The sequence below is a fragment of the Thalassophryne amazonica genome, chromosome 12 (genome assembly GCF_902500255.1).
Source record: "Thalassophryne amazonica chromosome 12, fThaAma1.1, whole genome shotgun sequence".
Classification (NCBI taxonomy): Eukaryota; Metazoa; Chordata; class Actinopteri; order Batrachoidiformes; family Batrachoididae; genus Thalassophryne; species Thalassophryne amazonica.
Window position 1 is genome coordinate 85,855,682 of NC_047114.1, and position 16,381 is coordinate 85,872,062.

At 40.2% G+C, this 16,381-nt stretch overlaps 1 protein-coding gene across 3 annotated transcripts in view; it reads right to left on the reverse strand.

Moving 5' to 3' along the window:
- dcaf8 (DDB1 and CUL4 associated factor 8) overlaps positions 1-16,381 on the reverse strand; it is a 31,862-nt gene that overhangs the window by 2,184 nt on the left and 13,297 nt on the right. For all 3 annotated transcript variants that reach the window (XM_034182850.1, XM_034182849.1, XM_034182851.1), the window contains exons 6-13: positions 11,633-11,773; positions 11,431-11,525; positions 10,318-10,428; positions 10,071-10,201; positions 5,440-5,547; positions 5,130-5,260; positions 3,898-4,017; positions 2,504-2,620 (exon numbers count right to left, since the gene is read on the reverse strand). In XM_034182850.1, coding sequence (XP_034038741.1) covers positions 2,504-2,620; positions 3,898-4,017; positions 5,130-5,260; positions 5,440-5,547; positions 10,071-10,201; positions 10,318-10,428; positions 11,431-11,525; positions 11,633-11,773 — 954 coding nt within the window. The remainder of the gene's footprint in view (positions 1-2,503; positions 2,621-3,897; positions 4,018-5,129; positions 5,261-5,439; positions 5,548-10,070; positions 10,202-10,317; positions 10,429-11,430; positions 11,526-11,632; positions 11,774-16,381) is intronic.

A 16,381-nucleotide genomic window follows, 5' to 3' on the forward strand; every position in this document is an offset into this window, starting at 1 on the left:
GTGAAGAGATCAGTAAAACACTTCCCCACAAAAGTCACAGTCAGGCAGAAAAACAAACACACACACACACACACACACACACACACACACACACACACACACACACACACACACACACACACACACACACACACACACACACACACACACACCTCCTGCCCTGACCCCTCACAATAAAATGCCTAGATATCCACAGCAGCTACAACAATTACAGTAACTATTAGGGATGGGTACTGATAAGATTTTATCAACAGATACAATTACCGCTTATCGATCCGATTCCTTATCGATTAATTGATAAATATGAAATTGGTCAATGGATCCTTAAACTCTGGACCTAAATAAACTCTACATGGTGGATCCTTGATCTCTGGACATAAATAGAAATAAACAAAATCTGTAGTTTTTGTCAAAAGCATTTCCTTTCAGACATTACTGGCATGAATGTCTTTCCACACATCTGAGCTGAGCTCAGCTGGCTACGTTGCACGTCAGAATGTAATTCATAAAGAATGCAGGATGCCTCATTTTGGGAGGAAAAAAAAAACATTTTAGTCTATTGTAGTTTATTGTCTGTATTACAGTGTTTGGAAGGAGGTGTCATTTTATTTAAAGTGGCAATTCATTTTGAAGTTATTAATTCCGACCGATCTCGGCAGAGATTCGTGCAGCATTTGGAGCTGTGCCAACGGAACGGAGGATGATTCTCGTTTGACTGCAACAAGACAAGAGTCCCAGTTAGTGACTTTATTCCACACAAAAGTAACTCACGGTTGACACATTTTAATGGCTTTGAGAGGACTTAAGAAGTGGACTTGCCGCTTCTGAAGAGTTATTATTACTATTATTGCTGCTGTTGTTGCTATTACTAATTATATAAAAATTAATTAAAAAAATTACAATTTTTAATACATTTGACTCTTTTACAACAACAAACACTGAACCATTAATTATTATACAGAAAGCAAATGCACACAAACGTGCTGATATGCGAACAGCTAATGCTAAATTTAACAATGAAAACGCCATAGACATGCTAACATGTTAGCATCAGTCCCATTTTTAAGTTATAAAATACATCTATCAACTGTTTCAGAAGACCATAACAGGTCGGTTTAACATAAAAGGGTAAATATTACTCACAGACATATGCTCTTGAGGGTTTAACGGGGAAAAATTAAGACAAAGCAAAATAAAACAGAACCAACAAGCCAGCAGATCGAAGCATTGCTTCATTGGTTCACGCTTCAAAGGGGAGTCAAAGCGGTTGATTACAGAGCCGCCACAGGGGTTCCGTAATCAACATAGAGACATGATCATTTTCCTGACAAACACCCTCAAAAACAACGGCCACTCTGAAGGACCGATAAGGGAATCATTAAGCAAAAAGGCTATTGATATCGATGGATCGAATCATCTCTTAAAGATACCCAAAAAGAACCGGTTCTTGATACCCAACCCTAGTAACTAAAAAAAAAAAAAAAAAAAATCATGTCCTCTCATGTCTAAGCTGCGCTGCCTCTAAATATACACCTGAAATTTTACATTTTGTTACAGTATCAAGTCAAACGTGCACTTACCAGCCACTTTATTAGGTACACTTTGATAGTACCAGGTCTGACTCCCGTTGCCTTCAGAACTGCCTTTATTTTTCATGACATCGATTCAACATGGTGCTGGAAACATTCCTTGGTGTACTAAGGAGAACCAAAGTGTGCCAAGAAAATAAACCCCACACCATGACACCACCAGCCTTAACTGCTGATACAAGGCAGGATGGATCCATGCTTTCATGTTGATTGTGCTCAATTCTGACCAACTGAACATCAGCTGAAAACTGAGATTCATCAGACCAGGAAATCTACTTCCAATTCATGATTGTCCCATGTTGGTGAGCCTGTGTGAACTGTAGCCTCAGTATCGGCAACTGGTGTGCTCTTCTGCTGCTGTAGCCCATCTGCTTCAAGGTTCGATGTATTGTGCATTCAGAGATGGCATTCTACATACCTTGGTTGTAATGAGTGGGTTATTTGAGCTACTGTTGCCTTTCTATCATCTTGAACTAGTCTGCCCATTTTCCGCTGACAACAAGGCATTTTCATGCACACAAATGTTGCTCAATGGATATCTTCTCTTTTTTGGACCATTCTCTGTAAACCCTAGAGATGGTTGTGTATGAAAATCCCAGTAGATCAGCAGTTTCTGAAATACTCTGGCCAGCCCTTCTGGCACCAACAACCATGCCACGTTCAAAGTCACTTTTCTCCTTTCTTCCACATTCTGATGCTCGGTTTGAACTTCAGGGAGTTGTCTTCACCACATCTAGATGCCTAAATGCATTGAGTTGCTGCCATGTGATTGGCTGATTTGCTATTTATGTTAACAAGGAATTGAGAGCAGGTGTACCTAATAAAGTGGCTGGTGAGTGTAAATGTCATTTAACTTTATTTCCCCCCCTCAAGCTTCTTCTGGTATCTTGGAGCTGCATTATTTGAAAGCTCACCCTCTGGGGCTGTCTGTTCCTCATGTGTCTCATCAGGAACCACAGCAGCTGGGTGTCATACTGGTCGCCATGGCGCACGCTGTCCTCGTCGCGCTCCCGCTTGTTCTTCTTCATCACCTTGGTGAACACAGCAACATTGCGATGATGTCACAAAGGGTTTCACGCAGCCATCAGCTGTGTGAAAGTAGGGGGAACTGAAGTATGAGAGTCTTCCAACATTTGCACCTGTTTCTACTTCATATGTAGAGACAGATTCTTGTTTTTATTTCATCTAGAGTTGACTATTGTCATGCTTTATTTTCTGTCTTGCAACGCATACGAGAAGCCTTCAACTGGCTCAGGATGCTGCTGCTAGCGTAGAAAAATTTGACCATATTAATATTTTAGACTCACTTTGGCTTACTGTGATTGCAGACTTTAACCATTCAGAACTTAATTTTGGCATCAGAAGGATAAACTCACTTATCTGGTAGATCTTGTAAAACCTTATGTACCTTCCGTTGGTGATTACTTTGTGGTACAAAGATTATAAAAAAAGAGAAAAGAAATTACTAGGCCACAGTAATTACTCTTACTGTAAACCTTTTCTGTTAAATAATCTGCCAGCAGAGACCAGATGGTGTCACTCTGTTGAATTCTTGAAATCCAGACTGAATAAATCTGTTTTCTCTAATTTATAATTAGATGAAGTGCAAAACAGGCTCTTTTAATTTAGTCAAACACCCACAGGGAATGATTCGGTCATAGTGTTGGCAGATTACCATTCTGCCAATGATACTAATTCAATAGATATAAACTTGGGAAAAATGTAAATGTTAAAATGGAACTCTCGTGTATCTCTTTCTGTCTGAGCCATTTCATCAGGGACCTGCTCTTTGCATCTCTTCAGCCATGTGCTAATGCACAATTAAGATACTCTTGTCTGCCTCTTTGTCCCTGATCTACTCAGGCTGGATCACCTTAGTCAGGTGTGTTCAGCCAATCAACAACAAGCTGAATAATAAAACACACCTAATTTGGCTCATTATGTACAGTTAGAGCAGGGACAAGCAGAAAACACAGTCTTTTGGATCTCAAGGACCAGGCTCGGGAAACACTGGTTTACCTCATGGCTCCCATTCTACCAAGACCACCCTACCAATCACCACGCATACGCACACCATTTAGAAATTTTTGAAACTTTGGAGGTGGCTTGGGTGAGTGGTCAAATGTCTTAGGACCAGTTGAGTAAACTTTTAGATATCGCATACCTGGACGCCTGAGAACCTGCATCAATAAATGGCCTCGACACACTCCGTCTCTCTGGGACTCTGATCTCAATCTCATTGTTCTGTATCCCTTTTGAGATGGAGACTAGTGATGGCAGAAGCAATGAAAAATATGGACTCAAATACCTCTTTTAGACCCTTGAGTCCTGTGGGGTTCTCAGCAGTGGGGGCCCACAGTTTGATGTCGTGGTCCAGTCCACTGGTGGCCATACCTGGGAGGTGGGGGTGGGGTTCCAGACAATTCACCTGCAGTTGTTGAGGGCAGAGAAAAGAACTGATGTGACACTTTGAATTAAAAAAAATTAGAGAACTGACACAGAATATTCTGACCACAAATGTCTGCACTGATATAGCGCTTTTCCATCTGCATCAGAAGCTCAAAGCACTTTACAATTATGCCTCACATTCACCCATTCACACAGACACTGAAGTCAGGGTGCTGCCATGCAAGGCAATCACTACACACCGGGAGCAACTTAGGGATGAAGGATCTTGCCCAGTGATATTCTGGTCCTGCTGGGTTTTGAACAGAGGATCCTCTGGTCTGAACCCTAACACTTAACCACTAGACCATCACCTCCCTATAAAGGCTAAACCTCTACCTAAATAAAATGGAAATAAGGACATCACTCAGTGTTTAAAAAAAAGAGGACTTTAAAGCAGTTATGTGCTACATCAATTAAAAATAAAAACAAAAATATTGCGCAATCACCATCTGTCCACAGTGACTTTTTGCATCCCATCACAATGGTGTTGGACATTAAAATTACAGGCTCCTTCTGCATGCATGTCTGTGTCCTTCACTGTGCGACTACAGAACACCATATTAATGCAGACACAACATATTTTTAGGATATTATTTCATCTCACAACCATCTTGTGCGAGTTCAAGAGGACTGAAGGGTGCCGACATTGACTTATGTCGCTCTTCACTGTACAGTACCAATAAGCGAAGAGCGCAATGCATCTGTGCATGTGTAGGTCAACTGGGGTCAAAAATTCCAGCTACCAAACACATACCGCTACCACTGAATTTCGCATATGGTAGCATTAGCGGACTGTGAAAGTTAAGGCTTACAGGGATTGTGATTGAAGGTTTTAAGCCTTATGCGACGCATACAATAATGACAGGTGCACACTGTGCTGTTTTCAAATGCTTGAACGGAATTCTTCACTCCTTGCTGCTTTCTGCTGTCTTTGAATGTGGATTGGTAGCTGAAAAATTTAGCATACCCATAATGCACTGCACAGCCCAAGATGTGCACTTCGCTTATTCAGCAGGAGGTACTGGTCCTTCGGGGCTGATCTCTTGTTAGCTTTCATGTGTTATTTGAGCCCAACAGCATTCTCTGACTCACCACTCCTCCTCTGTCTCCCTCCATGAACTGGACGACACGAGCAGAGTACTTGTCCCACAGGTAGATGTGTCCGCAGTCACTGCCGCTGACCACAAACTCGCTGCACGGTCCGTAGAAGTTCACTCCTTTCACTAAGACAAACACGTGACAACGCAAGCTAATGAACACAAACCTCGCCTCGCAGTCATGCTGTTGTACGTATTCAGTGGAACATATATAAAGTCGTATTTGTTTGATGCAGTTTATTTAAACATTGGCTGTATTTGAGATGAATCATTTATTCTGTTGATTATGGTACCAACTTGGGTACCTGTGGCATTATTGCGGTGTCCCTTGTATCTCCTGAGATAATCGGCCCCATCACTGTGGTCCGAATCAAACAGATAAATGTCCTCATCGTTGTAACTGGCCAGGAGCTCTGCACAGACCAAAACAGCAAAATAATTACATGATTAGTGAAACATGCTGAGGTTTATGATCCACATCTATTTCGGAGTCTAAATCGCATGTCACAGTACCTGCAGATGTCGTATGTGGTATGTATGTGCAGATGTATACGCCACGAATGTCTGGTTTAAAATCAGTGTGCCTTAATTGAAAGTGGCGACATGACAAGTTGAGAAAAAAAAAAAAACTTGGTCATGTGACTCGTGCCATTTGTCTGCATGGAAATCCAGCTATTTTATTTATTTATTTGCTGAAAATGCCGGGTTGTTGTGCATTTGGAGGCACAAATAAACACAGCAAGGCTTCAAGATGTACAGATTCCCTTCAGATCCTAACAGAAGAAAAATTTGGGAAAATGAAGTCAGCCGCGTGGGATGAAAGTGACTTCATCGTTAAAGTTTTGAGAGGTAAATTTATTGTTCAGTCCCATGTACAGTAAAACTCACCTAAACAGTCATCGTATAAATCAGATATTCACAGTCACCGGACAAAAAAAAAGTCCCAAAGTTTTTGTACTGTTTTCCATGTAATAAACATCGTATATAACAGATTTTTCGCTCACATTGGATAAAATGCCCCGTTCGATAGCAATACGAGGGTTAGGGTATATTTCCATTAAAAGCCCTCGCATGTGGGATCGGACTCGTTTCTGTAATTAAAAGCTCGACCGTTTATTTTTTTTCATACCATGTTCAGACTCGGAGCCGCAGCCTGATGTGCGCCTGTTAAATCAGACACAAAAGGCTGTGATTTGACACTTTTCTGCTTTCAATTCTTTGTCTGTCATCATGTTTTAATAGTTTTTACAGTGCGCACGCCGATGAATGGATCAGAAAAGTCCGCACATTTACAGCATGAAGTCGGTAAAATACTTCATGCTGTACCTTTGATTTGGAGGTGATGACTGTAGAAGAAAAAGTTGAGGGTCAAATTAGTCCAGAATAAAGCATAATCCAGAGACGGGCAACTTTAAAACTGTTACGCACGCTATTGCATGAAACAGAGTTACAGAGCTGCAGCTGTATAAATCAGGCTTTAAATTCATTAAATAAATAAACATAAAAATTGTAAATTTATGTAAAATTGATAGCTTAACTATTTTTATATTTATTTTAATAGCACCTGTACCTGGATATGATGCTGTATGTGGTTAAATGATTTAAAAAAATGTTGAAAACATTAAAGGTTCATTCAGTTGTTGAGCGCAGTTGGACCCAAAATGGTGCCATGTTCTCAGTTGACGCCACTCTCTCAATAAAGGCATACTAGTTTACATTAGATAAAACTCGAACTGTACTGTAATTTTTCAGCAGATTGCTCTGAGGTGAATAATACAAAGAATAAAAAAAAAAGCTGTCCTTTCCAGAAATAACAAATTGGGCCAGGCTACAGACATAAATTACAGAACAATTCACATAATTCACGGATGCGATCAAATGTCAGGAGTATGTATTTAGGTCATGCACTTGAGTCAAAGTTTTTGTTCTGGTGTTGTCAGGTTTTTCAACTTTATTGGTTTCTAAATCTTTTTCAGACAATTTTCACAGAACATTGGTTATCTCTGTTATGCACAATTTGTCATTGCCTTTTTGACACCTGGTTTTTGACTGGTAACTGGAAGACAAACAGGCATAAAATTGGAACCTCCATCCAATTTGGTTGATGAATGAGAGTGACTGAGCAACATTTGATTGACTTTAATTCACACAATTCTCAATACTAGATTTTATACCACGATAAAAAAATAAATAAATGCGAATGAACAAAAATAGAGGTCAAAGAGGTTTTGCTTAGATAACAAAAATACGTATGTATTCTTTTCAGCTTTCATTAAACATTCACAAATAGCATTTACTAGTTACATAGTAGGTGCTTATTGATTTGTAGTTTTGCGTGTGCGCACACACACACACACACACACACACACACACACACACACACACACAGTTGCCGCAGTTACTTTATAGTTACTTCATTAGTAGCTTTATGCAGTTACTTTATTAGCAGCTGCCGACAACTTGTCACTAATAAGGTAACTAGTAATCAAATGTGGTTACTCTTTAGATTGAGTACTCAGCAAAGTAACTAATAGTTACTCAATCTTAAAAATTAGAAAAGTTAGATTACTAGTTACATTCAGCAGCTGTCAACAAGTTGTTAATGAAGTAACTGTAGCAACATTTTATATATATATATATATATATATATACATACACACACACACACACACACACACACACACACACACACACACACACACACACACACACACACACACACACACACACACACACACACACACACAGTTGTGTTCAAAATTATTCAACCCCCACTGCAGTACAGTCTTATAGCAAGTCTGACATTTTTTTTGATCTTATTCATAATCAGATCAAATAAGGACCTGTAAAATAGACAAATGCAACTTAAATTACAACAATATATATTTTTTTAAATATACCAACAAATGTCCTTTTTGTGATTTTCTTACTGACAAAATTATTCAACCCCTTAGTCACATACGTATTTTGTACTTAGTACAACACCCTTTGGGAATGGTAACATCTTTCAGATGTGAAACATAGCTTGACAAGTTTCTTGCAGCGATCTACAGGCATCTTAGCCCATTCCTCATGGGCAAAGGTCTCCAGTTAATTTACATTCTTGGGCTTGTGAGCTGCAACTGCCTTCTTCAACTCCCACCAGAGATTTTCTATGGGATTTAAGTCGGGCGATTGCGATGGCCACCCCAAACTCTTCCAGCCCTTTGTCTGCAACCAAGCTCTGGTAGATTTGGAGGTATGCTTGGGATCGTTGTCCTGTTGGAAGGTCCGACGTCTCCCAAGCTTCAGCTTTGTCACTGACTGCATGACATTTAATTCCAAGATTTCCTGGTACATAATTGAAATCATGGAACCTTGCACACACTGGAGATTCCCTGTACCTGAAGAAGTGAAACAGCCCCAGAGCATGACTGACCCCCCACCATGCTTCGCCGTAGGCAAGGTGTTCTTTTCTTTATAGGCCTCGTTCTTCCTCCTCCAGACATATCGTTGATCCATAGGCCCAAATAGTTCCAATTTTGTCTCATTGCTCCAGAGAACAGTATCCCAAAACCTTTGTGGTTTGTCCACGTGGTGTCTGGCATACTGGAGTAGACTCTTCTTGTGCTTTGGAGTCAGCAGGGGGGTGCGCCTGGGAGTTCTAGCACGAAGGCCTTCATTTCATAGTGTGCGCCTGATTGTCTGGGTTGAAAACAGAGTACTTCCCTCTCACAAGTCCTGTTGCAGTTCCTTAGCTCACCCGGGGATTTTTCTCCACCTTTCGCTTCAACTACCAGATAGCAGTTGACGGCAACATCCTCTTTCCGCCGCGCCTAAGTTGCATTTCCACTGTGCCTTTAGCTTTAAACTTGCAAATTATAGTTCCAATTGTGTTTCTTGAAATGTTTAATGTCTCTGCCATATTTTTATATCCATATCCTTGCTTATGAAGAGAAATTACCTCCTCTTTGGACTTCTTTGACCATTCCCTGGATTTCACCATATAGCAAAGACACCATTAACTGTGTCAAAGGAGTATTGCAATCCTTTTAAATCTGCTTAATTGTTACTTGCTATGGTTCTGTTCACATCTGCAGGTGTTTTCAACACCTGATTGAAACCTCCGTTCTAAAGAAATAATTTAAGGTAAGGTAATTTAAGGTCATCTTAAGGGGGCTGAATAATTTTATCAGTGGTATATTACAAAAAATATTGTTGTAATTTAAGTTGCATTTGTCTATTTTACAGGCCCTTATTTGATCTAATTATGAATAAGTTAAAAAATAAATGTAAGACTTGCTATAAGATTGTACTGCAGTGGGGTTGTAATATATATATATATATATATTTTACAATATTACTTACTGCAGAAGCCAAAAGAAAAATTTTTTTTACTATAGTATTGTGCTATATGATGCTGAACTGTCATTCCTCAGAAACAGCTATCATGTTTGCTACAAAACACATTCTTCAGTGGAAAATTCTGTATTTTCAGGAATAAAAGTGGCTTTTTTTTTTTTTTTTTTACTATCTCGGGAGGTCTTGTGACTTATATTCCAGTGTGACCGAAAACAAACAAACGAAAAAACAAAACAAAAAAAGCATTCATTGTTGACAATAATAATTATAATGACTACTTAAATAGGACCTTCACAGTAATATAAGCAATAAACAAAATAAACTTCAAAAAACAAAAGAATAAATGGCAATAATAAAAAGAACAGCAGCAATGCACAAAAAACCCAAATTAAAGAGCTGATAATACAAGAAAAATGTGGGACCTTTACTCCAGAAAATACAGTACATTCACTGACCAGTGTAGTAATATAATACAGGAATACAATGGATTTTTCCCCTACCATAATGCTAACTCTATTTGAAGAAAACCATGGGTGAAAGTTGTGAATTTAAATTGATATACATGATTACCACAAATAAATATGTTTTTCTTTACCTGTGCCATCATGACTGTACACAAGACAGGTAATATTGGTTTTAGATTCACTGGATACCAGATGTGAAGGACAAAACTTTTTCAGCACACCGTTGTTATCATTCTCATTGATCTTCCTCTGATCATAGATCCTTAAAAAAGGTGAAAAGAAAATACGAGGAGTTATAGCAACAACACAAACCATTTCCACATTTAATCTACATTAAAAAAAAAAAAAAAAAGCTCAAAGTACAAACTGCTGTCATACCTTACATACTGATCTTTCCCACCCACAGCAAAGTGTTGTGTTTTTGCCGGGTTGACAAAGATTGTGTATAGCCCCACTTTTTTATCACCTTCCTTTACAACGGCGAGTTTACTGCCACATGAGAGTGAAGGTACACAGAAGAAAAACATGTCTGAAATACAGCCAAGGTGAAAATTCCCAAGACAATATACAGTCACTTGCCACTTCATTAGGTACCCTTTGCTATTACTAGGCTGGACCATGTTTTGCTTTTAGAATGGCCTTAACTGCCTTACTTCAACCAAACACAAATTTAACAAAGTGTTTGAAACATTCTGAAATGGCTCTGGTCCACAACGGCTTGACAGCTTCACACAGTTGCCTGACCACCATCTATCCGTTGCAGCCAGGTGAAAATATGAGCATGTCCTGAGCTTTCTCCAGTCGTTGTGGTCCTCAACACTGAGGCAACTGCATGCTGGTTCATGTCCAGAGAAATACGCAACACTGCCAAAATGTCATAGCCAATGCTCCCTAAGAGTGTGAGTGATACTCATCTGAGTCTCCCTATATAACCGCTCGTTTGACACAAAGTCATTCCAATGGCAGCTAAGGGCCATCCAGACACTCACTGGGTATCTTGAATTTATCAATAATCTATACCAATCTGGCCATTTTTCTGACCTCTGCCATCAACAAAATATTATTGCACACAGCAATGCCACACACTGAACATTTCTTCTTTTTCTGACCATTAGCTCTCAACCCTAGAAGCGGTTGAGTGTTAAAATCCCAGTAGATCAGCAGTTTCTCTAATAATCAAACCAGGACGTCTGACAAACAACCACAGCACATGCTTGGTTTGAACTTTAATAGATCCTTCTGACCATGTCTAACTCCCTAAAGGTAATGAGTTTCTGCCACGTGATTGGATGATTAGATATTTGTTTTAATGAGCAGTTCAACAGGTGTAACTAACGTAGTGGCCGGTGTGTATATCACAAAAGGAAAAAAACGGCACAAGAAAAAAATACTAACGGCGTTCAAATGCAAACGCACCCCAACATTTACATACTACGTCCTGAAAAGTGACAACAGCTGCATAAAACATAACTTTGCAATGGTATCACTCACTTAGCGGGACGGTCCAGACGGAGATCAATTCCAAACACCACGGCATCCTCTCCGGCAGAAAGAAAGGAACACGGAGAATCTGGCTCAAGAGCCAGCTGAAGAAGAAATACAGACACGCGCACACACACAGGTGTATTTAATCAGCTGACTCGCGTTCATTATGTTGGTTACACGGAGTGTGGCTGCAGTTTGCGGCACTCACCTTGTGCGCCGCCCCTCTGTGTTGTGCTACTCGCTTGGTGTTCTTACAGCGCTGAGTGGCTGACAGCTCTGCCACTCTGATCTGACCATCTCGAGCACACATGGCCAAGGTAGAGTCGCCGCTGTTTGGCAGGAACTTTGCCTATGCACGTTGAGGGCATGAAGATATCAGATTTAATGGTCATGACAATGACTTAGGTGATAACATTAAAGCAAGTCATTGGATAATAATAATAAAATGAAATTGCACTTGAAATTAAATGTGTCCCTTTGGTCCAACTGACCATTTTAAAACACAAAAGGGGACGCACCTTGTTGAGTTTTTTCCTTCCTCACCAAAGGCAGAGCAGATGTGTGTGCTCGATGTGAATGCTATATCTTGGCAAAGACATTGTGTATCAAGGTGAAACGTGGTACACAAGGTCACCTCACAAAGACCTTGGAGAAGTTTGATCTTGGGTGCGCTTTGATTCCAATTGTGGCAAACAAGCAGCCAGCTCTCTCAAACATTTCACCTTGATGCATGAAATACTTCATGCATGCATCAAGGTAAAGCCTGTTAGACACAAAGCATGTTGATCCTGCTGCCACCAAGAGACTGATGCCTCGTCCACATATAAGCAATTATTTTGGAAACATAGGTTTTGCTACACCTTTTGGCCTTTTATCCACACAAAAACTCCATTTTATGTATCTGAACTCAGCTTTGGCAAAACTCCGAACATGTACATAAATAAAATAGAGTTTTTGGCTTTTTTTCTCTCCCCGGGCTTCTGATGGTCCAACAGTGCTATACAGTAAAGCTGCATTCACAGAAGAACCATCACGCCAGTCATCATAGCAGAATCACTGTCATCTGCAGCAGCAGATTGGGACTGGCTGTGCATTAATTTTTCATTGCTAATGATACAGACAATAATATTCTTCACTGAAAGCGACAACAGTTTTGCATAGTGTTGTGTTAAAAACAGGAATCCCTGGCTCTGAAGGCAGTCACGACATAACATTTGAGGTTTCAGATGAATTTCTCTCTGTAATATCACCAGTGGTGGGCACTGTTCAGCTAATCCGGTAACCGATAATTTTCAAAGCTAATGTTTTTGTTAGCCGATTAGCTCAATTTTCAGATAAATTTAAGAACCATCAGTGGATCAACTATCTTCCGATAAATTTAGTTCTGACAACTTTCAGTCCACTAACATTTTTTTTGCTGGTAAAGTGAGCAAAGGTTAATGGTCAAAAATGTTTGTAAACACTAAAATCAAACATTTTAGCCCCTGTCGTGTGTAGATCAGTGGTTTGTGGCCATGGAAATATAGACTGGAATGGACGTGCGCGCCTCAATCTATTAGCGTCGCTCAGGGCAGGAAGGCTCCATTACTAAGGGTGGAGATGTGCAGATCATCAATAATAAACTGACCGCTTTTTTTGCACTAGCGCCGCTATTTCTTAACAGATTTTAATAAATGTAGGCTTGTTTTAAAGCCATTTGAATGCTCTTTCCAATGAACCTATGCATGTGTGGGTGAACAAAAAAAAACTTAAGTAAAATGCAGAAATAAGGGGAAATTATGACAAACTGTGCTGCTTTTCTCTCTCCATTGTCGCTATTTGTTAACAGATTAGAGAAGCTTGAATCTTCGTCTGGACTGGGTTGCTTGACGCGAGGACGTTTCGCTTCAAATCGCAGAAGCTTCCTCAGCTAAAATTCTTGCTCTGGTAGTCTGACTTTGTCTTGACTCTTGTAGAGAAGAATAAACAGAAGCCACAAAAGCTGGAGTTTTAAACCTAACCAGACCCCTCCTACCGAGAGGCAGACTGCTATAGGCTAGTGACTAAGAAATAGCTCTAATTAGCACCTATTGTGCTCTAGTTAGCACCCTCCTAATGACAGAGCAGCTGTCCCTCCTAATGATGGGACAGACGCCTCTCCTGCCAGCTCCCTTGACGACTCTCCTGATGACGTGAATGACTCATTACCATGAACAAAAGACTGAAACTGCTTTGACCTGAGTACCCCATTGTAAACAGGGGACAAGAAGAAGAGGAGTGTCTCTCCTTTAAGCCTCGGTCCCACCGAGTGAAGGAGGAGTGAAGAAGGAGCCACGCACCCTGTTTTTTTTGTTTCGTGAGCTATCGTGGCAGTACAGTGGCTCAGAGTGGCTCTTAGAGGCATTAACTTCAGTTAACAAGGCTCCTCTCTGAGCGTGGCACTAATTTCAAGATGTTCAAAATTTAGCAACAACAGTGTGGCGCAGTTTGTGTTCGAGTTACTGCGACGGCTTAGAGGCATTTGCGTGGTGAGTACGAGTCTGCTAAAAGCCCATTATCCGTGCGCATGGCAGTTACGCAGGACCTGAGAGGCTATTTTTGGAATGGCTCTCCTCTTACGCACACAATTCCACCTGCTCTGTGCGCTGAGCTCTATATAAATAATGTAATCATTTTCTGCCAAACCTTGGATGCTGAAAACACCTCTAATCACTTCTGGAATCACAGAGGACTATTTCATCTGGACGCTTTTTTTTCCTCTCTTTCCTGCTCCATGTGGAATATATTTGAACAGCTTAAGGTAACTATTTTTAATGTTTTTATAGCTTGATAACATCACGCTACACAGCACTGCGTGGCTCATACGTGGCTCATGCGTGGCTTAGCATGGCTGATACGAGCCATTCGAGGCTCTAATGACCTGTCGGTCGTGGCTTCTACGTGGCACGTGCGGGGTACAGAGAGGCACCTTAGTAGTGGATACGTGTTAGATGAAAACGTGGGTCATTCTTTCAATAATCACTCCACACCCATGCGTGGCTCCTCCTTCATCCTTCATTATTCGGTGGGACCCAGGCTTTATTTAGCAGGAGTAGGGGAAAAACTACAGAGGATCTTCAGACAGCACAAAATCCATTTACTTTAAACCGGTTAACACCTTAAGACAGAAATTAGTTCACCCTAAGGACAGGATCCCTAGTTACAAACACAGCAATGTAGTGTATTCTATTAGATGTCAGGAAAACTGTAATGAACACTACATAGGTGAGACTAAGCAACCTTTACACAAAAGGGTCTACCAGCACCGCAGAGAGGGCGCCATTGGACCTCAGTCTGCAGTTCATCTCCACCTTAAAAGACACTAACCACACGTTTGAGGACAAGGAAGTTAAAATCTTAGCCAGGGAGAATGGTTTGAGAGAGGGGTCAAGGAGGCATTCTATGTGAAACAGTTGAAACCCAGCCTTAACCGGGGAGGGGGTCTGAGACACGCTTTGTCCCCTGTTTACAACGGGGTACTCAGGTCAAAGCAGTTTCAGTCTTTTGTTCATGGTAATGAGTCATTCACGTCATCAGGAGAGTCGTCAAGGGAGCCGGAAGGAGAGGCGTCCGTCCCATCATTAGGAGGGACAGCTGCCCTGTCATTAGGAGGGTGCTAACTAGAGCACAATAGGTGCTAATTAGAGCAATTTTTTAGTCACTAGCCTACAGCAGTCTGCCTCTCGGTAGGAGGGGTCTGGTTAGGTTTAAAACTCCAGCTTTTGTGGCTTCTGTTTATTCTTCTCTACAAGAGTCAAAACAGATGTCAGACTACCAGAGCAAGAATTTTAGCTGAGAAAGCTTCTGCGATTTGAAGCGAAACGTCCTCGCATCAAGCAACCCAGTCCAGTCGAAGATTAAAGCTTCTCTAATATGGAAACCACCTGGACAACTGAGAGCCTACACAGAAACATATTTGTTAACAGATTTTAATAAAAGTAGGCTTGTTTTAAAGCCCTTTAACTGCTCTTTCTAATGAACCCATACGGGTGATTCTTAGACTACGGGCACTTATGTCCTTTGATCATATTGTATGAAAAACAGAAAAAAGGGGAAATTTCACACTTTTATAGTTATCTTTACAATGAAAGTGTGTTAAGAAATTTGTTCTAGTAGTCTATGATGACTTTTTCACCTTTTTTCAGCATCATTATATGCAAATATTGCCGTTTTGTGCTTGTCCCACACCCAGACTTTTGATCTTCAATGATAAAAATGAATGGTAAAGAAAACTTTTTTCTAATGTTTTAAAATATCTCTGAATAAAGTATCAGTAAAATAATCAAAACATAATTGGGGTATTTAATGTCATATAACTGTTGTGATTTTTTTAAACAAAATGTAGTTGTCCCACACTATTGCCGTAATTTCCACCAGAACACTGTAATGTCCCTTTAAACAGTTTGTATGAAAGATTGTTTGGGTAGTTTCTATGGAGATAAACAGTGACATCAGAGCACATGTATATAGTGCCAAATCACAACAAACAGTTGCCCCAAAGCGCTTTATATTGTAAGGCAATGGTGTGGTGGAAATTACATTTACAAGGCCAATAGTGCCCGTAGTTAAAGAATCACCCATACATGTCCGGGTAGAAAATTTTTTTTTATGTAAAGTGTGGACATTTGGGGGAAAATATGCCATTCTGGTCATTTACCGTGATGTATTTTTTCCTGTCATCATAATTCTCAATGGATTTTTATAAATTAAGCCTTGTAAGTTGTATTCATGCTGATTAAAAGCTAAAATTAGCTAAACTGCAGGATTGTCTTACAGACATAAAGACATGGATGACCTCTAATTTCCTGCTTTTAAACTCAGATAAAACTGAAGTTATTGTACTTGGCCCCACAAATCTTAGAAACATGGTGTCTAACCAGATCCTTACTCTGGATGGCATTACCCTGACCTCTAGTAATACTGTGAGAAATCTTGGAGT